This window comes from Mixophyes fleayi, chromosome 3, assembly GCF_038048845.1.
Source record: "Mixophyes fleayi isolate aMixFle1 chromosome 3, aMixFle1.hap1, whole genome shotgun sequence".
Taxonomy (NCBI): Eukaryota; Metazoa; Chordata; class Amphibia; order Anura; family Limnodynastidae; genus Mixophyes; species Mixophyes fleayi.
The window spans coordinates 266,599,767-266,627,104 of record NC_134404.1 but is presented as its reverse complement, the minus strand read 5'-3'; the positions used below and the strand labels follow the sequence as shown (position 1 = coordinate 266,627,104).

Below are 27,338 nucleotides of genomic sequence, written 5' to 3'. Positions count from 1 at the left end.
TTAAGTATCCATTCCATAGTTTTGTAAGACAACAATGATTGTATCTGAACAAATAAAGTATTACTGTCATCCATAGCAGAGTACAAACAGAAAATCAATATATCACTTGCAAAAGTTGATCAAAGCCAAATTTCCCATGTTCAATCATCCAGACTGATTCTGATGTAGAAGCTGAGGCATATGTTGGGTCAAGGGAAATGGGAAGACAAAACATGGTATCTTTGTTGTAACTTGCACATAGGATTTATTTTTGCTCTTTTTTGTAGATGACAGGATTACACAGTTTTAGCTATAATCACAGATATTCTTTAGCTATGTGTCTATAATCCCACAGGATCATTGCAATTCCAGATATATACAGACATTGTCCATAGATATGACTCTATCTTTGTTCGGTTAGAATTTTTAGTTATAAAAATTCCTTCAGTCTTTTTAATAATGTATCAGTTCCAGATTCTGTATTACATCAATGTGCACAAACACTTTGACACAAACAACATTGAATACTATGTTTGGGTTGTCATTCAGTCTGGTATCATGGGCCAAGATAGCGGTTTTGCACATTCACATACACTTCTGCTAGATATAGGGCCAAACTATCATATACGTACCAATGTCAATGATAAAGTTCGTTAAATATAGAGTGACTTGAGTTGATTGGAGAAACCATTCCCTTTATGAACACAGGGTTTCAGAGCTTCCTCAAAGTGCAAAAATCTTCATTTATATAATTAGTATTGAGGTGGACTTAACTAAAATGAGGGTGAAATCTAATTACTTTAACCAGATGAGAGTCACGTTGGAGAACATAGATGCTATACATAAATTTACATCTTTGCTCTTACACTTTATGGGTAATGCCTGTGTAGGACTCGCAATGTATTGCAATCTCAACTCAAATTATTGACAAATATATGTGCTTTTATCATCTGTGACAAAGGGTACCATTGAGCCAGAATTTAACATTTTGTGCCTGGCTTGGAATGTAAACATGACACTCTTGAAGGGTGTACATGCATATGCACAAAAGTGATCGTGAAACTCAAGAAGTGATGTCCACACAAGCACTAGTCCATTATAACTGACCCCATGTGTGTTTAATTAGAAGTACCAATGCCAGTTATAGAAGTGCATCATTTGTAATAGAATTACGTTTTTAATTGACTTATATTGGAGAAAATGTGTTTTTATGTACAGTTAATAGCATATTCAGGCACCCGAGTTAAACTTACCAAAGCATGCCCATCCGTAAAGGCCTACAAATAAGCATGGCATAGTCATATGGCCGCAGCATAGCAAAGCTGTTGTAATTACATTTTACATTTTTCTAAGAAAAAGTGGGGAATTATCCTTGTTGATGGGGGATTAAGCAACAATTTCACATTGAGGTTATAATCCAAAGCAGAGACATATATATTTAGGGGCGAACTTGTGCTCCTAAGTCTTGTATCACCCAAGGCAGCTTTCTGTTCTGTCTGACACTGTTCCCAGCCCTGAGCACATTCTGTTATGTATTCAGAGCAAATTATAATAATGGAGAAATAAAGAAAAAAGTTTAATTCTAGTGAAGTAGCTAGCTAATAAGGTATAAGGTTGGGGAAAAGACACTATTTTGATAGATAGAAACTCAATACAAATTTTAGCCATTAGGGTATCTAACAATAGTTGAGCTTCATGGAACAAGCTTCCTCAAACCTGATTTCTATAATGGGTGTGAAACAATTCAATACGTCTATTTCCTCCATTGACGAGAATGAAGTGCTAGGAATGTGGCTATAGAATACTGTAGACAATACAATCTTTCGTTTCGCACCATGGTGTCAATCTATTTTAAATATAAAAAACTAAACAAAGTCAGTCTATTGACCTGAATGTTGTGTAGTCAGCTATGCAAGTTAATATACTAATTTTATTTTATGTTTTTCACATGTCTTAAATTAATATTTTATTCAGCTGCAAATCATGAGATGAAAAATGTTGATCCTATGTAGGTGCAAATTGTTTTAGGAGAGAATGATATTTGGCAATGTGTACAGTTTATATTTAAAAAATGTGTTTTAGTACCTATGCTAACGAAAGCTCTTGTTAAACCACAAAACTGAGAGTGCTTCCCAAAGAAATGAGAGATTATAAATAAGGTGATACAGCTAATGATACAAGTTGGCATGTTATCAGGCTACATAAGCCATCAATAAGTCAGATTTGTGGTTGGTAACTTAACACACAGTAAGGAAACAACAGCGCTCTTAGTATCAAATCTATATTAATGTAGCATAGAAAATATACAAGCATTGACACAAAAGAAAAGTTTTGCTGCCAACATAGAGAACACTACAAACAATTTAACATGTAATTGTTTATTTCTTTTCAAGAAGTAATTAAATAATTAATAACTGGCATATGTTCCCTTCATCTGCATATTAGGACTAATTATTGTTTTTAGCATAACTGGTACCATTATTTTAAATGGAATAAGAACACATCGTTGAGATTTGGCAAGTAGATTTTGATAACTTCTGGTGATTAAAAAGAATACAGTATGTTTCACATAGACATGAGCATCTTAACCAATTACTACTCTTACCCTATTACTTTGATTTTAGTTAACTGTTGTTTAAATTAATTTCAGTTCTTGCTTTTATTCATATGTTGGTTTGATACTGATTTAAAAAGTATCACAAAATAATAATTCATAACATGACTTGTCTTATCTATAGTCCGTGTTCCAAAATCACTCATTAAAGCGGCACTGAAGCAAATAACTCTGCGTCATCGGTCACATGACATTACAATTAGTTTTATGTAGTTGATCACTAATTGATTTGCAATGTACAGCACACACATTGCACAATACATAATTGAACAATATGATATAGGTCGAGGAGAAAAATGGTCATGTTAATAGATTAGTCATTTATTAACTGTCTCGCCAATAATGTCTCAGGTCGTCTATTATGCCAGAATTCCAAATAAACGATTATGATACCGTTTTAGGATCCAGTCACAGAAGAAACTTAATATGTTATTATTACAGTACAGTAACACAAAACACACAAATGTGCTCCATTGCAGGTAAAACTGAACTAAGTAGGATGAATGGGGTTAAAATTGTGATTATTTAGTAATAAGTTAAGATCTTTGGAATATTAATCATAAATGACAACCATTTTAAATTCCACAGCTGGCGCAGAACCTCTTAGCCTCTTGGGAAATGGCTCTGCCAGTTCTGATGGACACCGAGTACTGTAACGGAGTGTTCTATATATTTACATAAATAATATATGAAAGCTGCTGATGGGCAAATAACTGGAATAATATCTGGACAACTTAGACTTATTGACTGCTATCCACAAAGTTGACAACTTGTTCTTTCCAATATAAATCTCATTGACCTGACTTCACACCTGAAATCTAGTACAGTTGTTTTAGATAATGTTTTGTGCACTAGAAAAACAAAGGCTCAATTTATGTAAAGCATCAAACAAAAACTGTTCCGCTACACTTACTATTAATATCAGCTTTCCCATCAGATACCTTAAACCTAAAGTCTAATTTTCCATGAACATTCTGCGCGTTTCATCTACTAGCAATTAACATAGGACGATCTATGAATGCCTCATTCGCTGCAGCATCCAAGAATAATTCCTACCTAAGCCCAGACCGAAAAACATGTCAATATTTGATCTAGATCCTATATATAGAAGCCAGGATGACAACAATTATGGAGTTTTTTTTTAATAAGGTTAATTTACTACCTGATGCTTAAAAAAGCTTGCAGTAGATTCCCAGATTCAACAACTACAAAACGTGTTTTACAACACCAGCACAAGCCTTTGCATGTATGACAAAACGAATAGTCTTTGCCTAGAAGTTTCTCAAGTACTAGTTCTTATAACCCCAGGGGCATTCAAGTTTGAACCAAGATACCATTCAATTCATAATCTAATCGACGTATATCAACATTTTTCTATAAATTAATAGTACATCTGTACATATGAAATCAAAAAATGTACAAAATTGTCTTTTTCAGAATTGATTCGGTTTTATTTCCCCAAGAAAATAAAATGTTAAAACACTTTCTGATTAAGTTTAGGAATCTTCAGCTGTTGTGGAACTACAAGTCCCAGGATGGCTGCTTGGACAGTTTGCCTATCTACACATGTATTAGACACACACTTTTGCTTAGCTACACTCGGAAAAAATCTTGTTTTTTTCTACTTCTACTTACATTGCTGTGTTAGTTTCCTCGTACTCTTTAGTCCACAATCTGGAGGTGTCTGAGCTGCATTTTTCTTATAAGGCGATGTAACCTGTACACATACAGTTTACATTAGAAATCCTTCAGTCGCATCCAAAGTTCTGTCAATCATGTGAAGTGGACGGACAGGAGAAAGTTATGGTTTGTGGTATGTGCCCAGGGCTGTCCTAGATATGTCTGGAGAGGTGTCTGTGGTGTCCAGCTGTGGACTCTACGCTAGTTTGTATGTAGCAGTCTCCAGATCACATCTCTTTCTGTCTCTCTGTCTCGCTGCTGGCTCTCAGAACAAGTGCAGCTCAGTTTCACATTACAGCACTTGGATTGCAAAAGCAAAACCTGCTTCTGTCTTGGGCTGAGTCACATATGAAGTCAGACGCAGAAGCAGAAATCGTAGAGGCGAATGAATGGAAAAGGTGAATTGTAGGATCCCAATCTCTGTAAAGGTTGCAAACAAAGTAGATCCACCGAGCAGACCCCTCAATTAGCGGGGGGGATAATTGTCAGCAGCTTACTAGATCGTTGGCAAATATTGTTCTATGGTCCACAGTCGCTCTAGTTAGGACAGTGTGACACTCCTCCTCTTTAACTTTGTCTCTTCTTTCTGACTTGTTTCTGTGTCATTGTACACTCCATCAGCTGCTGGTAACTTCAGATTTAAACTGCCTCCAACAGCTCATAAATTGTCCTGAAACTGCCTCCCTTGTTTTTACTGTCTTTTTAGCGTGTCTGTAGACAGGGCTGCTGAGACTTTTCCTAAGAGAACAGCCCCACCCTAACATGTAACCCCTGCTACAGCACTGAGCCCAGCTAAAAGATAGACCTGTGATACTGCGTACCTCTGCCCACCACACCTTCAATCCTCTTATTCTCGTACTTTCTTAACTATTAGCCTACATCCTGAAAAATATTTCCTATTAACTTTTTCTACAAATCGATTTTTTATTTACTTCTACCGTCATTTTTTCCACTCTTTCAAAAATATGTTCTATGCATTCATTACCCTGTTTTATTTTTAGCAAAGTTATTTTGACAGAGGTAACAAATAATTATAAAATAAATATTAGTTATAGATTTTAATGAACTCTCCAGTCTAATTCTTTGGTCATATTCTTTCTCTTGCATAAGTAAGTGTTTTTCATTACATTTTTAATTGGTAAACCCTTAATTATATGTCTGCAGTAAGATACAATTGGAATTATTGTTTTACTGTTTTTTTTTTCAAAAATATCACATCCTTTCACCATAAATGGAACCACAATGGAATTAATGTTAAACAGATCCCATAAAATCCCTAAAATATTAGTGTTTACAATAAGATCCAAATTTGCATTACAAAGTGTTTAGGCTCCACCCAATCAATTACGAGTTAAATGTCAAGTAAAGGGTTGTATGTTTACTCAGCATTAAACATCATTGCAGATAGTTTTACTACACCCACACAAAACACAATATTCCTGTTACAGATGAAACTGGTAAAATGTAGTGATGAATTTGACCCTCATTCTTTTGCTTGGAGCATACCCCAAGGCACTTCCGATTACTTATTTGCTGGCGCTATATAAATAAATGTTGATGATGATGTTGATGACTGGTTCCTGTTCACTTAATATGACACTGGGCACAATGTGTAGGTACCTACTGCCTACAAGGCTCAAAGCACCTATTGTATTTATCCTTAAAAATATGGGGCACACAGACAAGCAGGAGATGAAGTGGGAGGGGATAGAACAACTTGTAGCCAATCACAGACCACAGTAAAGCAGTTCCATTAACGCACATTTCAGCTCAGCCAACTTATAGTCATATGTTGGCCCATTTGAAGTGGCAATGACAAGATTAACATATAGCTAATCTTTTATTTGCTTAGTTATGTAAAATACACATAGGGGTCTATTTATTAAGAGAGTGCAGTGACAATCAATATGTATTGCTGTAAATCACCGTAATGCATAATGAAATTTACAATGCCAGGGCTGCTCTGGGAGCCCTGGCACAGATACCCCTCCTCCACAAAGTCTTTTTGCTCTTTACTGGCAGCCTAATGTGGCGGTGAATGGAGTAAGTACTATGCGCATGTGCATAGCACTTCTAGGAGTGAGGGATCCAGCAAAGCCAAAGAGACTTCAGATGGATCCCATAGTAAAAGACCAGTAGCGACATCCTAAGTTGGCATTACTTTACTGCAAAAGGTAAAACTTTCCGTAGCTTAATAAATTGATTAATGCTGCTGTCCACATAGATGTCTATGGGGACAGTGATAAGGTCTGGTAATGGCCTTAAGGCCAGAGAAATCTCTGAGGGAAAATGAATAGTAATTAAGTTAAATGATAGGAGAATATATATATATATATATATATATATATATATATATATATATATATATATATATATATATATATATATATATATATATTTAAAAAGCACATGTTTAAATAGCACATACTATATTCTAATACACATCTGTACTAAGTATAACACTTGTGATTAAATAAAGTGTGTATCCAACAGGAACAAAATTATCTAATTTTGTTGATTTATTTAAGTTGACCAAAAAAGCTGCTATCCTGCCACTCAACCACAGAATCATGTCCCAATTTGGCCACAGCCATGAGTGGCCACATTAATGAGATCCAGCCATTTGGTGCTAAAGTTGAGTTGTAGGGTTACTTCCAAAATACATTTGGATCTATTAGTAAGGTCGATAGATGACTGCATATGAATTTAACTGGATTTGCGTGCATGTCTGATAATGATCCAAATATGTGCTTGTTTGACTACTTTTCCAATGTTGCCAGAGATATTGCAGAGTGTATGAAAATGTGAAGAATGATGGTCAGTCACAAAAATGCAGTATTTGACGAGTGATCTGCCCTGGAGCTTTATTAATGTGACAGAGAAAATGTGTTTTTCAATAACTGTTGTGTGCTGAAAATCAAAGCATTCTGAAACATCAGCCTTTCTGTGTGCCTCATTGTGACACCCAGAAAGTGAAAATAAAATGTATAACTTCCTCTAATATCTGGATTAAATGAAAAGCTTCAATACTGTGATTTACCTGGTAGGTATACATTGAACACTGACAATACATTGCAATTTAACTTTAGAACAAGATATGGTATAGTTTAGAACATATGTTAGTACAGTCTAAATGAGCTACTGACTGACAGAAATGTATGTAAATCTATCGTCACACATGAACTTTAAAAATAGCTTATTTCTGCTGCCTACAATTGCTCAGGAAAAGCTCACAAACATTTTCACAACCGTTTCTGAGTGTTTTTTATCCGCTTGATACTTCAATGATTTTTGTGACAGGTTAGAGAACTTTAAACTTGTTTCAATGAAAACATTACATGAGCATTAGAAGTATTGGAAAGTGCTACAGTGCCAGCAAATATTATACCCAATAGACTCTAGTGATATCACTAGAGTCTATTATATGTCCTTCTTTTAACTGACGCAAAAATGTTGCTTCCAAAATGCAGGGGTGACACCAGCATAAGAAAAGATTTTTAAAAAAACTCTCAAACTCAACATCACTGAGGAGCCAACTCAAATAATTTCTAAAAAGGTTACCAAGACACTCAAATGGCTAAGCCAACATTTTTAAGAAAACATCTAATAAAGCTGACTCTGCTGGCCAGTAGACTATGGTAACGATGTCCGTGCATGATTTGCATCTACTAGCTAACTTATCCCCCCAAAATCACAGAAGAATTAAAGTCTTTCTATAGCAAGCTCTATAACCTACCAAAACCAGTGTTTTTACTCCTGGATTTGCAGAATAAAATTGATGACTATCTTGCTAGTTGCAGCCTTCCTATATTTACCCTAGAACCCCTTAAAAATCTTAATGGCCCAATAATAAAGAAATAAACTCTGTCAACTATTTTACCAATGAAGTCAGAGGCAAGACTAGGGGATGCAAGAGGCATATTTCAGAAGGAAGGATGCACAGACAGACAAACAGCCCGGAGAAACACCTAACAAGTGAGTCCAGACTATGTTATAGATACCAATTCCAGTGGCGCACGCAGGGGGGGTTTCTGGTTCTCCAGAAACCCCTCCCCTCCACGAACCAACGGTACTGTACAGCAGCCGCGGCGCTGTCAAAGAAGCGTCCGCGGCAGTGCTGTATTGTAGTATAATACAGCACTGCCGCGGATGCTGCTTGACAGCGCCACGGCTGCTGTAGAATTCAGACTCACCGAAATGGAGGTGCTGCGCATGCGCAGCAGCTCCCTCTCGCAAAAATATTTATTTATTTTTCCGGGGGGCGGAAACCCCCCCTTCTAAATCCTGCATTCGCCCCTGAATTCAATGCTACATTAAAAAACGAAACAAAAAAACTTTGCACTTGAGAAAGGCTATCGATGTAAATAGGACTATAAGAATCATCTCCCTCCACATATACTATTGGGATCCGCATCTCTGTGAGAAATACAATATCCTGCAAAGAGACAATATGGGTCTTTAGCTACAGTTTTGGAGAAAACAAAACCTTTAGTCCATTATTTCCAAGTGTTGTCTTGGTTTTGCTTGTGTATTATACTCAGCTTACATGTTCTGGCCAGAACCAGTTTTTCTAAATCTGCTTTATGAATATATATTTTTAATACATATATACATTTGACACTTGAGACTACATCTTGTAGACAGCGGGGTGCCAGGGAATTAATACACATTGTCTATTATTTTGATGGTAGGGATAACATTTACTCCCACAAGGCAGCCCCACTGAGATTCACCCTAACCTACTTCATCAAAAGGGACAGCGCTAGGTTTCCTTGCCGCATTGCGTGTTTCCATTTGATCCCAGATTTTAATTGACACTAGATTTGTCCAATGTTTTACTTGGTCTATTATATAAGCAGCATGATAAATCCAAGTGAATTCCGCTACCCTGGCTTGCATTACTTCTTTAACTGATTAAGGTTGTCTATACAAGTAATGGGGGATACAAAGAAGGATCACAACACAGAGAGGAGCCTAGGGAGGATCACCATAGTCACCCCAGCCATGAGGCATACAGATTTTCCGTCTTCCTTATAGTAATGTTAATGGATCTCATTTAGAGTCGGACGCAAAGTCCGTTTTAGGCGCATCTAACCAAAAACACTACCACGCATGTGCAGAAAGCCCAAAATCCGCCTGCATCTTGGACGCAATTAACACTTGCCACAGCTTGGGACTCACTATGAGAGAATGGGAGGAACGCGGAATTGTGAAGGCGTGACCATGTAACTACATCCTAGTCGCAGTGAGGCGCAGACGCAACACACGTCAAAACAGGGCTAAAGCTGTGTGGCAGGAATTAGGTGGCGCAAGCGTTAGCTAGCTGCAGGAACTGCTCACAGCTCGATAGGGTATTAAGAGTGGGACGCAAATGGGGTTGCTTGCCACTCGTAATGCCCTACCAAGCTACGGCACACTCCCACTCCTACACTTCTTACACAGACTTTGTGTTCAACTCTAAATGAAGTCCAATGTCAGGAGGGAAAATTATATTCATATACGGAACAGAGTGAAACAGGTATATTGATGCCAAAAATTTTAGGGATGCATTTTGCCAAGAGTATATATATTGACACTTAAGATAGTTTAAGGACTCAGAAGGATTACCAAAATTGGGGGCTTCAAATATGGATGCATTTGGTTCTAATCATAATTCCAGTCTCAATTTCTGATATGGGATAAACTAGTATTTATAGCATTAAACAGGAAAACATTTTTATTTTTACTTAGATTTTTGCTGAGAAACTTGTCACATTCAGAGCATGCCTCCATCTGTATTTAAATTAGAAAGCACAGGTCTCTCAAGAAGATCTAGAAATTTAAATGAATAGCTGACACACATTATTCCGTGGAACTAACATCATTTTATTTTTCATTTGAAAGTGAGTAATACTTCTATGAAAAAATAATAAATCCCTTGTCATGTAAAATCTCCCTGCAGATATAACTTGGATTTGCCTTCAATGGGTTAATTGTTTTCCACCACCCAATCTCTCATTCACTTTTACACAGATTGCAAAATGAAGTGAAATCACAACCAAAAGTAGTTCACACACCTTAAAAGCAGACTGACACTATCTAAAGAATTATTCTGAGTGTCTAAAAGAACATCATGGAAAATTATGCACACACATAAAATATATCTAGTAATGAAAGGGTTAAAACACTGATAGCAAAAGGTTTAACAAAGTCAACCCTTTTTCTCTAAGAAAGGCTTGTGAATTAGTTTAGACTAGATCACCAAGGATAAAAATTAGATTCGTTTTTAGCTTTAATATGAAATGTACAGTGCTTACACATACAAAGGTTCATACAAATAATAGACTTAGAAATATGCAAGTTTTGGGGTAATCTCACCATCAAGGGCTTTTGTCCTGGCTGGCTGGAATGTTGGTAGGTGTATTCCTCTCACAGAGATGCAGCTCACACCTGCCATTAGTGCACACTACAATGCAAGCATGTTTAAAGGGCAGGGAATGGGGACTTAGGGCTAGATTTACTAAACTGTGGGTTTGAAGAAGTGGAGATTTTGCCTATAGCAACCAATCAGATTCTAGCTTTCATTTTGTAGAATGCACTAAATATATGATAGCTAGAATCTGATTGGTTGCTATAGGCAACATCACCACTTTTTCAAACCCGCCGTTTAGTAAATATACCCCTTAGTGTTTCAGCAGCACTAGTATGCCAGGAGGTTGTGGCCACTGACCCCATAAAGACACAAACACAGCCCATTATACTGTGGCCACGCCTCCTTTTCACAGTGTCCCGGTTCTTTCAAATTGCCATGTTTGGAGGTGTACAGTAATAGTAAGGTTTTTTTTTGAGGACTAGAATTGTTTGATGTTTGTTAAGTTTTTGCTATATTAATCTTACACATCAAGAGATACATTACTCTGAGCTAAAGAGCTAATACAGGCTGTGTCAGTGACATATTCATCATGGATGTGCAGTGCACATGGGTCAAGGGCTTCTCGCATCAAACAATTGACTTATAGGACTACCATGCACCAACATTTGTGCTGGCATGGTGGGAAGAGAACCTGGGACTCTGGTTTAGCTGGCAGGGCTTGAGGCAGCTGGCCCTGACATTTTGGTTCTTTTCCAGGGTCAGTCACAATAGTAACTGCATTTCTGTTTACAGCAGAGATCAGTCCCTTATCCTAATTGGCTCATCTCTCTGTTTGTAAGCCTATAGCAGGATGCCTAGGCTTACAGATATTGCACAACCAGTCAGGAAAGGAGTCTGAACCAATTCTTTCTTTGATTCGACTGGCTTTAGTTCTTTCTCCTTCATTCCCCTTTTCTCTGCTTCTACTTCATTTTCCCATCCTATTTCTCATTTTCCGTTTTCCTCCCCTTCCTCCCTATGCACCCCCCTTCCCTCTGCATGAGCCAGCTCCACTCCTGTCTTCAGCACATGTGTCTCCCACTGCATTCTCTGCAAATCAGATAAGTGTAGTGGTATATTAATGTACGTGTGTGTTTTTCGATATATATTTTTTCATAACATACCAAGTTAAGTTACTTTAAGCATGCATCTATCTTAGCAATTCTCATACAAATTGTTATCTCCTTTTCGAAATCTCTCTACAGGGGAGTCCAGTATGGCTGCCAGTCACACACACACACATGCTTGTTTTTATTGCATTGTGAAGACCCATGTCTGGAACATGATGCATAGGGAGAATCCCTTTCCTAGTGCCCTGTCGACTAAACAATCATATGGGTATGTGTATGAGGTGTTTGTCACCAGTTATCACATGAGATTTACACTTTGACTTTGCATAAAGTACTGACACAGACTGCAAGAGGAGGAAAGTTTCATGCATTTTGTCCATCTAAGGACATCTGATGCCCGCTTACACCAATACCTAGCCATGGAGGTTACAGCCCTGTTCAACCACTGCGCATCATTTCAACAAGTTTGATCCCTCTTTAAAGATGTTTTGCGGCTCTTTATGTAGAATTTCCCCCCCCCCCCGACTAGTTCCGATCTTTCAGTATGGATGGTTCAGCCATGAGGCACGCAACACAGTCATGCTTTCCGGACACCCGGCATGTCTATATAAACTTCATCAGGTGTTTCTCCATAGTCTGGACCTCCGCTCTGTCCTCTGTGCCTTTCCTCAGCACTTCTTTGCAACCTGAAAGGAACTATAGAGGTCCATTACAGCTCTGCAAAATATAGAGAAGGCAAAGTTCTGTTGCCTAGTGAAACTGTGTGCTACCTGGCTGGGCAGTGGTTCCGCGTTGCCAGGTTCCTACACCACTTCTCTTCTGACGTGGAAGTGTCGACTGAACACTTGACCACTGGTCCCTCTTTTGAGGGGATTGCTCATCATCCGACATGTCGCTCTGTAGCTGAACCGGTTCTGAAAAGAAGCAGATATGTAAATGAAATAGGTAAAAGTCAAAATCATACATCAGACACAAGATTTTCTACTTACCGTCCAGATCAATGCGCATCTCGTCCAAATTCTTGCCTTTGGATTTGACCAGTCTTCCACTCTCTAGAGACTTTAAAAGTTTTCTGATCTTGGCGCGTTGGAGGGTACCTGCTAGGAGAAGGTAATATTGCAGGTGCACCCTGATGTTGGGCCCAAAAAAGTCTGCCAATTGATCCAGTTCTGTGTCATTAAGGTTGAGGAGCTTTGAGAGAGTGGCAACGTGCTGTCGAAGCTTCGTGGAAGACAACGTGTGGGGATGTTTGGCCCCACACTCTCGGGCAAACAGTCGTATGCAATCGGAGCCTCTGCTGTGTGACAAGGCAGGTGGTCTGGCAAACATGTAGACATTTCATTTATTCACCCCACATTCTTCACACTTCTCTGCAAGAAATTCCAGTGCTCCTTACATGACTGGTGTCAGCAGGATGGGGACTTTCTCCCTCGTTAGTATTTGCGAGTAAAGTTCCGGCAGAGCTTCCTCTCAGCCTTGGAAAGTGCTAAGGCCACATCTTCATGGAGAACCAAAGTATCTCTTCAGGAGAAGGTAGTCAGCAACATCTTGAAAACTTCCCCTTCCTTTCTTCGATTGAACAAGATCACCTGTGCCAGGGTAACTTAGCAAGCAGTGACTAGTGGTTTAGAGTAGGCACGGTGGATAGACCACTTCAGTAGGTTTGCTGCTTCTCATCGAGGTACAAGTGCATATTTTTTGTGAAAGGAAAGAGCTGAGGACTGTTCCACTTGGACTCCTTAAGAGTTTTCATGGCAGCTAATGAGATCAACTTGTTCCATCCTGCCTAATAAATCTTCCTGAAGTTTTGCGTGTTTTCATGCTCAGCAGTGCAGCCCACCATCATGGCTCGGCACTCCACAATGCTCACTAACTTTTGCAGGCTGTGCCCAACTTGAGTGCCAGTGAGGGCGTCCTAAATGTACCTGTCTTCTCTTCATAGTCAGCTACCAGCTTCACAGCATCTGTTACAACGTGCAGAAAGTTCGATGGGGATGGACTGTAGCAGTTGCCTGCCCATTTCTCTAAACTTCTGACGGATGCACTCGTGCCTGCTGTCACAAACATGCTTTAGTTTGCCCAGTTCCACTTGTCCACATATCTGTGGTTAAGTGTACAGTGGGTAGAATAGCATTTTGTAGCCCAATAATTTAATTTTTACGAAACTTCTGGTAGAGGTGAGGAATAGCTTTTCTAGTAAAATGGTGTTGTGATGGAATTTGGTAACGGGGACAGAAGACCTGAAGTGACTGTCTAAAACCAGCTGCATTAATAGTGAATATTGGACGCAGATCTAATACTAGCATAGTTGCCATGGCGTCTGTGATCCGCTTTGCAACTGGGTGACATCTTTCATACTTGCTTCCTCTTGCAAAGGATTGTTTAACAGTCAATTGTTGTAAACTACTAGCAGTCTTCTTCTTGGTCTGCTTCTGGGTTGAAGATCCACCCCCAGCAGCAGGAGCAGCAGCAGTGGGCCTAATGCTCAAGGATTCTTCTGAGGAGTCCTGGATAGGGGATGAGTCGTCTCGCCTTAGAAACTTGAATGCAGGACTAACTCCGATCACTTGTGAGGATATTGACGACGAAGGTGTTGTGGGCATAAAAATCAGGTGCTGGGATCTAGCTGAGAGAAGGGAGGTTGCTGATGCTGGACTGCTTGTTGTTATTTTTTAGCATACGTTTCTGATTTTCACAAAAGCTTTCCATGAACTCACTTCAAATGGCGTAACATAGATGAGGTCCCTACCTCTACAGACTGTTCTAGAAATGGCTAGACAACTCTTGTTAAGACTTGGGTAAAAATAATTTCACACATAAGAGGTGGATTTTTTGGTCTTATGCCCAGGCATGACAATGGCCTTCTTCTTATCACTGGCGATAACTGCTGCAGTCTTTGTTTGAAAGTGTATGTAAATAATATTGTGATCTGTAAGGTAGTCAAAATTGATTGCAAATGACTTGAAATTAGTTTTATTGAGGTTAATAATAATGTAGGGGGGAAAGAAAAGCAAAAATAATGGATTTTAACAAAAAATAATAGGGATTTTAGAAAAAAAATCGGGATCCAAACCCAAAACCGAAACCAAAACACGCAGGGAAGGGTTTGCCAAAACACGAAGTTAATCCAGATCCAAGACCAATACCAGAACACAGAGATCAGTGAACATCTCTAGTTTTTACCATGTGTGGACTTGTAACCCCTGTGATTTAGCTTACATCTCCTCCTGTGTATTCACAGGTATTTCCTTACAAATAAGCCTTGGCAGGCTGCACAGTGCATGAAGCCTTCGGCATCCATCTCTTTTTCTGGAAGTTTGCACGGGACCAGAACGCCATGTCCTGTCCTCATTGCCTCAGCGTTGTGTGCAAAGTTGCACAGACACTGCATCGCCTCTCCGGCTCTCTGTGTTTAAGACGCTGCTGCCAGCAGGTTTAGAATGGCTGTGTGGAGAAAGCATCGCTGGGCACCTGTACTTTGCTCCACTAGTGGGCAATGGGGCATCCCCGCTGGTGTCTGACCCGCTCTTCTCTGAAGTGTCAGGGGCATACTCATCTCCACTACTCTCCGGGCTATAATCCGAGTCTCCGCTGTCATGCTCCACTGTCCTCAATTTACTTTCAACAGCAGATGGATGCGACCGTGTCTTTTTCCCAGTCGAGTGTAAAATGCACTGGAGCGCTGTGTGGCACGTGCCTGCTTACGTATGACCTCTAGTGGTGGCGCACACACTCTCCCCTTCAAATTGGACACCAGACATTGTTGATCCAACAAAAGTAACTTGTGGGACAGATTGTTATGCCAAGCATATCAGCAAGGTCCCTTGCATTGATTAGCCTTTGTGGGGACCTCATTTTTTGTCCCCACTATGACTAAGGTCCCCACAGTGTTGGTGTGTAAACAGGTCAATGTCCCCATAAGTACAGGAATGCAAGTACACACACGCACACACACACACACACACACGCACACATACGCACACCAAAAAGGATTGACACTTCACTGCCTTGTGGGGACAGCTTCATGTATTCCAGCTGTCTGAGGGCATACATGAACCACACACTGACACCTAGTCATTGCTAGTCAAACAGGTTATACCACAGCTTTAAGGTGAATAGTCAGCAACTGTGTATTGATACATCTATTTTTATTTCTCTTTATCCGGTTCTTTACAGAGAATTTCACAGCTAACCAGTATTGATCTTTCAGTGCAGATAGTTCAGGCATGATGCATGCAACACAATCATGCTTTCCAAGCACCCTGCATATCTGAATAAACTTCATCATGTGCTTCTCTACAGTTTTGACCTCCTCACTGTCTGAGATTTTTTCTTCTCTTCTCTACGACCTTAAAAAAGCAGGTTTGTCCAATACAGATGAATCTCTGTAACTAAGTGAAAGTATACTACTTTAAGAAACAAAATATTGAGTTACACCACTTTAGTAAACCTTTGCATTGTTTTTATCCCGCGCTGCCGAATTCTTACATCATCTCCCATGTGAAAGACATGTGTTGACAGAATACATGCCTGCTTGGTGCAGGGGATCGGTCATCCTCTGACTTGCCACTCGTCACTCTGTAGCTGAACTAGGTCTAGGGGAAATAAATGAAAAAATCCATATATATATAAATATATATATATATATATATATATATATATATATATATATATATATAGTGATAAATGGAGTGGTTTTCCACAGCACAGGCTTTTAAAAGAGCAGTTATTTAGCTGCCAATCTGCAAAGCAAGGCTGCAAACAGAGTTACCAAAGTTGCAGAGATACAGGTGGAGGACATATGTGTGACAAAATGATAGTAAAGAGTCTGAATTAATTTACATATTTTGAAGTGGTTTAAAAGCATTTCTTTCCACAGTTAATAGCCAGCTGACAGGTTGTGTCTGCAAACAAACAGAGCACCTGCACAGGACTCCTTTTCAAAGGCAAGGTGGGAGTGTCATCTATCCTCTAAGATAGGGCTGTGGGAGGATGGTAATCTAACTCCAGGCTCTTGAATGGGGAAGACTGGCTGAATTCAAAGGCAATATATGCCAATGAATCCAATTCTTTGGTGTTTAAGTCAAAACTTTTGATAGAGTAGCAACATGCTCTTGAAGCTTAGATAAGGACATTGTTTGTGGAATTTTAGCCCCACAATCCTTAGCAAAAAGGTGTATAGAATCAGAAACTCTGAAGTGAAATAGTTGGTCTTGCTAACATATAGACATTTTCAGTGGTTACAGTACATTCTTTATGCTCCACTGCAAGAAGTTCCATAGCACTTTAAATTGCTGGTGCTAGTAGAATTGGAACTTTCCTACCTAACTTTCTTTGGATTTCATTGCTTCTGAAGTGGTGGCAGAGTTTCTTTTCAAGCTCAGAAAGTGCTAGGGCAACATCTTTATTAAGATCTGAATTATCTCCTGAAAAAAAAGTAGTTAACAGCATTTTTAAAACATTTCCTTCCCATATTTGAATGAATAAGATCACCTGTGACCTTATTCAATCAAATATGGTGACCTATGCAAGCAATGCCCAATTTTAAGTGAAAGATCAGTGGATAAATTGTTCTGAAAGGTAAGATCTGAGGCATATTCCAAATATACTCCTTCAGAGTTTTGAAGGCTTCAGATGATGTCAGGTCATTCCATCTTGTCTCATAGGTCTTCCTGAAGTAACAAGCATTATGCCAGCAGGAGTTTTGAATGTGCTGGCTTCATTGTAGTAGCCAATTACAAGTTTCACAGCATTTACTACACACAAAAAGTTTGATGGAATGATGTGGTCTGACATTTTCTCCAAAGGAATAACTCTTCCGGTATGTAACAATAGTCTTCTCATTTCTCTAATTTTCTGATGGATATACTCATGTTTACCAACATCTGATCTGAGTCAGTTATAGAGATGCTATCCAATCTGTATGACAGATCTGCCATTTTTAATTGTGAATAAAATTTCTTGTGACATGTCATTCAAAAGCTTCAAAAACACATTGCTAATGCCTGGTGGAACAAGATCAGCAAACGCACAACTAGATTTAACTTGTTTTACTCAGTGATAGTGTGTAAAACTGAGTATCTGATTTTTCTTGTACGGTTATGAAGTGAAAACACCACTCAGTAGTGGTCAATGTCACTACCAAACTCATGCTTAGACTGGTGCACAATTAGAGGCAGATTGTGATGTATATGGAACAACCAGCTAAGTACCAAACCAAACAAATTAAACAGGGTGCACCCAAAGGAATAAAGTGAAAATGATTTATTAAATAATATATATAATAAAAATATCAATAAAGTAGGCAGATCTCATATATGTGACACATTGTTGATTCAACCTTAGAGTATGTATAATACACTTTATTTATAACATATGTAGTGTAATGAGCTCAACAAATAAAATGTAACACATCTCTCTAGAGTCTTATTAGATAGGTGTCTGGCCGGTGCACCATAAAAACAAAGTAAAGATCTGTGATAAAAAAAAACTTATTCCAAGTAAAAAAAGGGGGGATGTATGTATAGGAATGATCTCACCCGTTTATAATTTTCTTCTATAACGTTGAGGTATAGTCTCTCTTGAATGGTGATTTTGCAATGCGGTGTTATTCGTAGTAAGACTGCGAGATCTCAGGTTCCACATTACCCGATTCCAAGATATTTATGTGAGTCTCTTAGAGACTCGCATAAATATATGGTATGTAATAAGAGCACTCGATCCTCTGTGCTCCGCCAAAAAGACCGGGATATATTGTAGAATTTCTCAGTCCCGTTAATAGAATCGATCACTCGGCAAATGAATTATGGACATTACATCCAGATGCTATTGTCAGATCATAGTAGAAGTTTTCAAATGCTCGTGTTCTCCGGCACCGCAATTAGATTTTAATTTCCTGCTTATCGGCTGTCCAGCTCCTAATTATCCGCTCTGCAGCCACGGTGGTAATAAATGTATAGTCTCAATCCTCCTCGGAGGTATATGGATAAACCTCCTTAGAGAAAATAGGGGTGATATAATGAATAATGGTTTTCTTTCATTCCAGAGAAAGTTTCCAGATGATATGGGATCATAAAACATAACGCGTTTCGTTAGCTAGTGGCTAACTTTTTCAAAGAAGTGAAAACACCTCTAAGTAGTAGTCAATGTCACTACCAATATGGAACACCCAGCTAAGAACCAAACCACCAGGACCTGATAAAGGGTTCAGGTCACCCTAGGCTAATACGCTCCTAGCTCCCCCTTGCCTTTCAATATGCGATAGGTAAAAACAAACTCAAACTTTAAATAAAATATGTGTTCTTTCACCTTCCAGCCATGTTTACATTTGCACATTTTTGAAACTCCACTTGGCTTTTTAAGGGGCAATTTTTGGCCCTCATATCTTGTTAATTAAAAAATCAGAACTGTATAGCAGAACATGCACTACTGAGGGTGCTGATATGATGGTGGAGGGGGCCATCACACCTGCGCCTGCTGCCATCTTTGTCACTCCTACTCGCTTATCCTAAAGCGTGCACCCAAGGATAATACATTAACTCATACTTTAACATGGAAATACATCAAGACTATAACCTAACTATATTTTTCTTGCATGTTTTCTTTTTCAATTATTCTCTTATAATGAAATTTATATTAAATTAATTTTATAACATACCTGTCCCTGTCACAGATTTGCACCCCAATAAATGTTTTGCTGCCCCCCTTCCCCCAAAATGCCTTGCACCCTAGGTTGCAGCCTAACCAGCATATTGAATAACCAGGACCTGCAGACCACTCAAATGCAAAATTTCTCTTTGAATCTAATCATATTCACTGCTAAGAGTTTCAGTTCCTGGGAGACAAAATTGCATGTGAAAGTATTTTGTTTTCACACAATCTCTTTTTAATCCTATGTACCAAAACAATGTTGCTGCTGCTAATACAAAGGTGTCTCTGTCATGCCTCTAAGAAAGAGGTGTGTCACTTTTACTCATTTGTCTTCACTGCACAGTATAGATCTCTAAACCCCAAGAACATTCTTGTCATATTTACAAAATGGGTGGGGAGGACAGGAAAATATATTTTACTGTCGTCATTGACCACTCTGTATGAACGAACCCACAATCCCATATTTAGGTCACAGAGTATTTTTTGCCGTTTTTTTTATGCTGTATTTTTAATAATTTGATATCTTCTAAATGCAAAGAATAACTGAATAAAATAGAAGCCTGTTCTGCAAATTAACTGGATTTAAAGTCTACCTAAGGACAACAAGTCCGTCCAATGGATATGAAGGTTCATGTCTGCTCTCTGGAGACACGAACTACAAGTGCGCTGAAAAGCAGAAATATCTGAAGAGGCGCACTGTGCCAAAGTATAAGTATCACATCCAACCTCCTACCAATTTTCATTAAATTAAACTTCTCTGTTTTTCTCATAAAATACAGCTTTATTTGTGTATTTAATTATGACAGTGAAGACATCAGGACTACTCTTATTATATGTGTGTTCAAAGTCTATTTTACATTGGACAACCTACAACTATAAGGCACAAAATACATCCCATTAAACGTATAGAAATGAGAACCAATCACCATAAGCTTACAGCAAGCTATACACACACACACATATATATATATATATATACATACAAGTTAACCCTTGCATGATACTCATGCATTCTAGTCAAATCAAGCTACTTAGCCCAGGCCTCCTCAGGGGGAGAGCGTTACTTCCCGACGTAAGCGCCCTTTTTTAACGTGGTTTTGTCCACATGTCACCACCTCATCATTCTTCTCCATCACCTCATCCTTCATTTTCATCGCCACATCTATCCAGATGTCTATCCAGACGCAGGGATCTCTCTCAGCGGTCCTAAGTATTACACTCCTCTCACTCTGTCACCCCCGGCAACCACCAACCACTCCCCACTGTCACCCCCGGCAACCACCAACCACTCCCAACTGTCACTTCTCCTTCAAGAAATATATATATATTTTTTTAAAATCTTTATAAACACTTTTAACAATTAACAAATTAAAAACATCTTAGTATACCAAATTTCAGCCCTTTCTGAATTTTTTTTTCCACACACACTAAGAATTTAGTAGGTCAGTGTATAACTCCGCCCAGCAGGTGGCGCTGCAGCTTAGTTTTATTTTTTTCCACACACACACAGACAGACTAACACACGCCACTAAGCATTTATATTATATATATATATATATATATATATATATATATATATATATATATATATATATCTTGACTCTTGAGGAGGACAAAAATTAATTTCAGTGAAAATTCTGGTAATTAATTCTGGCCATTGGCTGCTATTCTTCTGCCACTATTCCAGTACATTAGGATATGACACACTACAATACTCATCAAAATAGCTTTATTATTGTTGGTATTAATAGATTTTCTATATCCACCTGAGGGAATATAATTATTTCGGCATTTTATTAACACGTACCACCATTGTTCTTCCGCATATTTTCATTCCTTGCTCCATGAAGTCATTACTAGTTTTGATATGTGTTGTTTGGCAATACTCAAGCATTGAGTTCATATAGCAAGAAGTAAAAAAAACTGTTAGTTTTCTACTTGTAACATGGATCCAGCAGTGTTGCAATCAAATATTTATATCTTTTTTATTTATAATGTGTTTGTCATCATTTTACAGCTGATGGCGTGTCACCTAAAATGTCATCTTTAATGTGGCTTTTATCTTTATCATCAACAGCTATTTTTATTATTCGCTGTCAAAATGTATCTCCACATTAGCATCATCATCACTGTCTTGTTCAAGATCAAGACATATGCATTTTAAAGATGCATTTGTGAATGTTAAATGTGAGTCTTTCAGCAAATATATTCCTTCAATCTTGTTTCTCTCAAAAATAGAACAATAAAGTGTATTTAAGCCTTGCTAAGCATACAGAAAACTTCCTAGCTGTAAAATGATAAAGTGTATTCCTATAATCTGTAACCACACCACCTGTCATATTTATGTAAGTGAAAAATCACCATTGATACGACCATAGTTTCCTATGCTCCTGGAATGTCCAGGAGACTCCCGAATTTCTGAGAGTCTTCCCGAGCTCCCGTGAGAGCAGGGCAACCTCCAAGTTCCTAACGACCAAAATAGTAAAGTGGCGGGGTCGGGGCCTAGAACACGAATCACGTGCCATCATTGCCCCGCCCCCTGCTGCAATTGGCCAGAAAATCTGATTGATATTTAGGGGGACAGGTCCAAATGACACAAGCCACCAGGCCTCACCCAAACACGTCCACCTCCCCCCGATCTCCCGGAGCACTCCTTGCCAAAGTTGGGTGCTATTTCTGTAGGTGCAACAGCATCCGCAGTGGGATCCATAAGATGTGGCCAGATTATTCTGGAATGTTATCTGCAACCTTCTTGAAGTATTCTTATGCTCCAAAATGTAACCCAATGGCTGGTAGCCAAATAAGAGTTAGTACATATGATTAGAGAAGTGTGCACTAGTTCTGTACACATAGGAACCACCTGAGAGCAATAGCTAATAACTGGAAGGTGATTGGTAACTACAATCAAAGTGTCAGTGATTCTGTATATAGGAGCACCAAGGGTCTTCAGTGATCAGGGTTTAATTTGATGCCAAGGACTCTACATGCAGTGGAGTCAGGGAGTTATCAGTAACTGTGGTTGGGGTTAAAGCCAAAGATTCGGTACACAGTGAAGCCAGGGAGTCATCAATAGCCATGATCAGCTATTGTACACAGGGAAGCCAAGGATAGATCAGAAGCCCTAGTCTGGGTTAAAGCCAACAGTTTAGCCCAGTACCAAAAATAAGTCCGGTGAGCAACAGGAAACGCTAGAGTAGGGTACATTTACACAATATCTTGGCAATGTTACAGCTAGAATGACGGGTTAATATAATGGGTGCAGTGTGCATGCAGAACTCTGTGGATTTAAATTATATTGATTGATTAAGCAATAAAGGCTTTCAATGCATTTTAAAGTGAAGTAAGTTTATGTGGGATAAAGATATAAAATAGAATTGAGAATTGAAAGGATCAGTAAATTTACCCTTTAGGATTAGATAGTAGAAGGAGCAGGGTCCACAAGAGCACAGAGTAGTGATGAGAGAGGTTTCTGTCACCCTATGCAGGAAACACTCTATATGAAACCAAGTTTATACATTACACTTGATCTGGGGGGGGTTTCCGCAAACTTTCTGTAGTTACCACTATGAATTCTTTGTTTAACAATTACTAGCTTGTTATTAAACTAAGAATGAGCCAAATCTATAGACGATAGCAGATAATAGGTAATGCATAAAATACAATATCTAAAGAAATACACAATTCTGTCAGAATATGCTACAATACAATTGCATGGTTATATGGTTAACATACAGTATATCAGGAACAAATCTGCCCGCTATGACATTTAGAAAGTACAACTGGTTTAAATGAGTCAGACAGACACTTCTTGTAAAGATTTGCATATTGTACAGTCTATCTTGAAACCAATCATTAAAATAATGTTCTTGGGTTCTGATACTAAATTTCTGCAACCAAGGAGGAAATATAAAACTTTCAGATACCTCAACATACAACTTAAATTAACAGCAAAGTGCCCTGATGTTCTACATAAATCATCATAACAATGGATTTATGTGAAACGGTCTAAACTGAAGTAAAAAATGAAGATGCAGAATTGGAGGAAAGTAAACAATTCCACGTTGTGTTAAAGAAACCATTACCTCCAAATCAGTGTACAGTATTTCATTCAAGTTATAGTTGATGACTTTGTGGTAAATGATCACTGGCTCCATATGGCAATTATCAATTGCAATTACTACAAACTGCCACTTAAAAAAATATCAGCTTCAAAGTATTTTCCCACATGTACTTCAAGGCAGAAAGTGTTTACATTGACTCTATACACTGTACGACCCTTGTTTTTCTGAACCGCAACATTTTATTTCCAAGAAAGTTTATGTTACAATTAAATGTTTTACTCCCAGATGAATTTATAATGTAACTTCTATTGAGGTCTAGCTCACTTTTAGTCATGTGAGCAGTGATATTATGTATAGCCTGTACGTCATGAGAGAAGTAAAAATTTGCTGCAGTGACGAAAAGCTTTAAAGTAAGATTTTATTTTAGATAACACACTGCCTCCTGTAAACTATAAGGATAGTAGAAGTCACTGAGGAGTTCCGTGCAGATGTAAAATTCCTTTGAAATCACTATAGGGACACTAGAATGTGATCTAGGAAATGTATTACATGAAATCATCATCAACACCATCATCACCATTTATTTATATAGCGCCACTGATTCCGCAGCACTGTACAGAGAACTCACTCACATGAGTCCCTGCCCCATTTGGGTTTACAGTCTAAATTTCCAAACACACACACATACAGACAGACAGACACACAGACTAGGGTCAATTTTTTTAGCAGCCAGTTAACCTACCAGTATGTTTTTGGAGTGTGGGAGGAAACCGGAGCACCCGGAGGAAACCCACGCAAACATGGAGAGAACATACAAACTCCTCACAGATAAGGCCATGAAATGAATACTGTTCCTAATTCATACTGGTATCAATTTCCATGTGTATTTATCATTAGTGGGATTCTGCTCCATGGGAGGTTTCTGTCCTCCCTGAGCTCACCTTAGGCCACTTTATTTGGTACACCTTTCTAGTACTGGGTAGGGTCGCCCTTTGCCCTTAGACCAGCCTTTATTTTCCATGCATGTATTCAACAAGGTGCTTGAAACATACCATAGAGATTCTGGTTCATTTTGACATGATAACATCATGTAGTTGCTGCAGATTTGTCAGCACATTCATGCTGTGACTCTCCCGTTCTACCACATTCCAAAGGTGTTCTCTTGAATTGAGATCTGGCAACAGTGCCAGCCTGTGGATTACATTGAACTGATTGTCATGTTCATGGAAACAGCTTGAGATGATGAGCACTTGGTGACATGGCTCGTTATCCTGCTGGAAACAGCCATTGGAAAATTGGCGACTGTGGACATAAAGGGATGCCCATGGTTGGCAAAAATACTCAGGTAGTGGCATTTCAATTATGTTCAAATGGTATTAAGGGGCCTAAAGTGTGCTGAGAAAACATTTCCCACACTGTTACACCACCAGTCTGCACCATTGACACAAGGCAGGATGGATTTTATGTTGTTTATATGAAATTGTGATCCTACCATCTGCATGTCTCAGCAGAAATCAAGATTCAACAGAGCAAGCAACATTTTCCAGTCTTCAACTGTCCTGTTTTGGTGAGCCTGTTCCCACTGCCACCTCAGGATTCCATTCTAAGCTGACAAGATGGGAACCCGTGTGGTCTTCTGCTGCTGTAGACCATCCATTCAAAGGTTTGATGTGCTGTTCAGAGATGCTCTTCTGTATACCACTGTTATAAGGCCTGGTTCTTTGCATTACTGTCGCCTTCATGGAAACATGAATCAGTCTGTTAATCACTCTGTTAGCCTCTCTCATTAGCATGGCTTTTTCATTCACAGAACTGTTGCTCAGTGGATGTTTTTTGTTTTGCGCACCATTCTCTGTACACTGTAGAGACTGTTGTTCCTGAAATTCACAAGAGACCAGCAGTTTCTGAAATAAGCACCAGTAATCATTCCACAGTCAAAGTCACTTAGATCACATTTCTGTGTTTGGTCTAAACAACAACTAAACCTCTTGACCATGTCTGCGTGGCTTTATGCATTGAGTTGCTGCCCCATGATTGGCCGATTAGATATTTGCATTAACAAGCATGTGTGCAGGTGTACCTAATAAAGTGGCCACTGAGTGTATGTCAAACTAAAATACTAAGACAGAAAAATATATACAGGTGCACTTGGACAATTGTGTAGTGTGTCCCTTACAATCACTCTATGGGCTAGATTTACTAAGCTGCAGGTTTGAAAAAGTGGGGATGTTGCCTATAGCAACCAATCAGATTCTAGCTTTCATTTATTTAGTACCTTCTACAAAATGATAGCTAGAATCTGATTGGTTGCTATAGGCAACATCCCCACTTTTTCAAACCCGCTTCTTTGTAAAACTAGTCCTATGTCTACACAGAATTCTGCTCACTCATGTGGAATTTGCCAATTCGCCCAAAATAAATAAATTGAAAAAGAAGGGAAAGCGCAAAAAGAATGTGCAACTACAGACAGAAGGGACTTGTTTAATAAGTGTTATCAGGCAGAGTGAAAGAAAAACAAGCACTTGTTATTATATCAAATCTCCATATTTTAAAGATACATCTGTGGTTAGTACTTAGTTTACAAAGTGGTCATAGTTACCACTCCATACATAGAATGGGGTTTGCAGATATCCACGTCAGTGTCCAATCAATCAAAAAATGATTCCATTGTTGTATTCATTAATGCAGATCACCGCTGCAGCTTCTAAGAGAATCATGTCCCAATATATTGAGGCAATAGCTGAAACTGGAAAAAGTATATCTATCACAGTCCTGATGCGTTTCTCTGGCCCAGTGCCAGTTTCATCAGAGATCTCACATATATTTTGCATTTTTCCCTTCTTAACCCCTATTAAAGTAATTCTATTGTTTTAAAATAAGCATTGCCCAATCAATTGAATGTGTGTCCAAAGCACAAAGTGATTTAATTTTAACAGATGTAAATAGTCAACAATTCAATACATTATTATATCATGATAAAGTACAGTACAGCACAGCCAATACCAAAAGATAAGTACATACCAAATGCAATCGCTTGCGCACGCTGCGCAACCACCGGACCCGATGGACAATATTCTGTATAGAATATTGTGTCTGAGTTGACTAAGGCCCCAGTGAGATGCAACTAATATATATACAGTCAGTGTTTCATTGTGAACAATAGAGATGACGTAGATTGTTTCTATAGGTCCAGACGTTGGGTGGGTCCAGGCCAGACAGGTAATAGGTTGATTCAATCTAAGGAATCCAAAGGTGGGGGTCTTCTCTCCAGGGGGTCTGCTCCTTTTCATAGCCAGTATCATACAAAGGTTTTACTCTCTAATATCAATAACTAAAGTATGCAATGTGCGATCTCTTCGCCGACTGCACCAGACAGCTGCTGATGATTAGGGCTTCAATATGATATCAGGCATGACACCTTTCCTATTACCTAAACCTTTAATAACACTACAATGTACATATAATCAACATATATATATATATATATATATATATATATAGACTAATAATAAACCGAATACTATCTGCTCCTGAATTACAGTGTAACAGAACCAATATGAAATTATATAAATAACTAACTGTTGTAATGCGAGTGTGTGCGTGCGTATTTTACCGTGCGAACGCACCACATCACGTAACACGTGGCGTACGCTTCGCAATACGCACGGCAAACCAATATTAAACCAATATACTTTCGTTCATCCAATTATACGACTTTGACAGTCCATCCTTTGATAGTACAATAAACTATCACCTTAAAGATGTTATATGCAGGATCTCAGTACCACGTTTCATTGTTATGTAATACAAATCCCCCTTGGTGTATGTCCACGCTGTTCGTAGATCTAAACAAATTATCATAAGAGAGAGTCTTAATCCTCTAAACGACTTCT

General features: G+C 38.7%; 1 protein-coding gene across 8 annotated transcripts in view; it reads right to left on the bottom strand.

Moving 5' to 3' along the window:
* The window catches only part of ADGRG6 (adhesion G protein-coupled receptor G6), a 156,789-nt gene extending 151,811 nt beyond the window's left edge, over positions 1-4,978 (bottom strand). For 5 of the 8 annotated variants that reach the window (XM_075203570.1, XM_075203572.1, XM_075203574.1 and 2 more), the window contains exon 1: positions 4,229-4,976. In XM_075203570.1, coding sequence (XP_075059671.1) covers positions 4,229-4,230 — 2 coding nt within the window. In that variant the 5' untranslated portion in view covers positions 4,231-4,976. Of the gene's footprint in view, positions 1-4,228 lie in introns of all 8 variants that reach the window. The other 3 variants (XM_075203568.1, XM_075203569.1, XM_075203571.1) reach the window with 2 other exon arrangements.
* Positions 4,979-27,338: the final 22,360 nt, after the last annotated feature.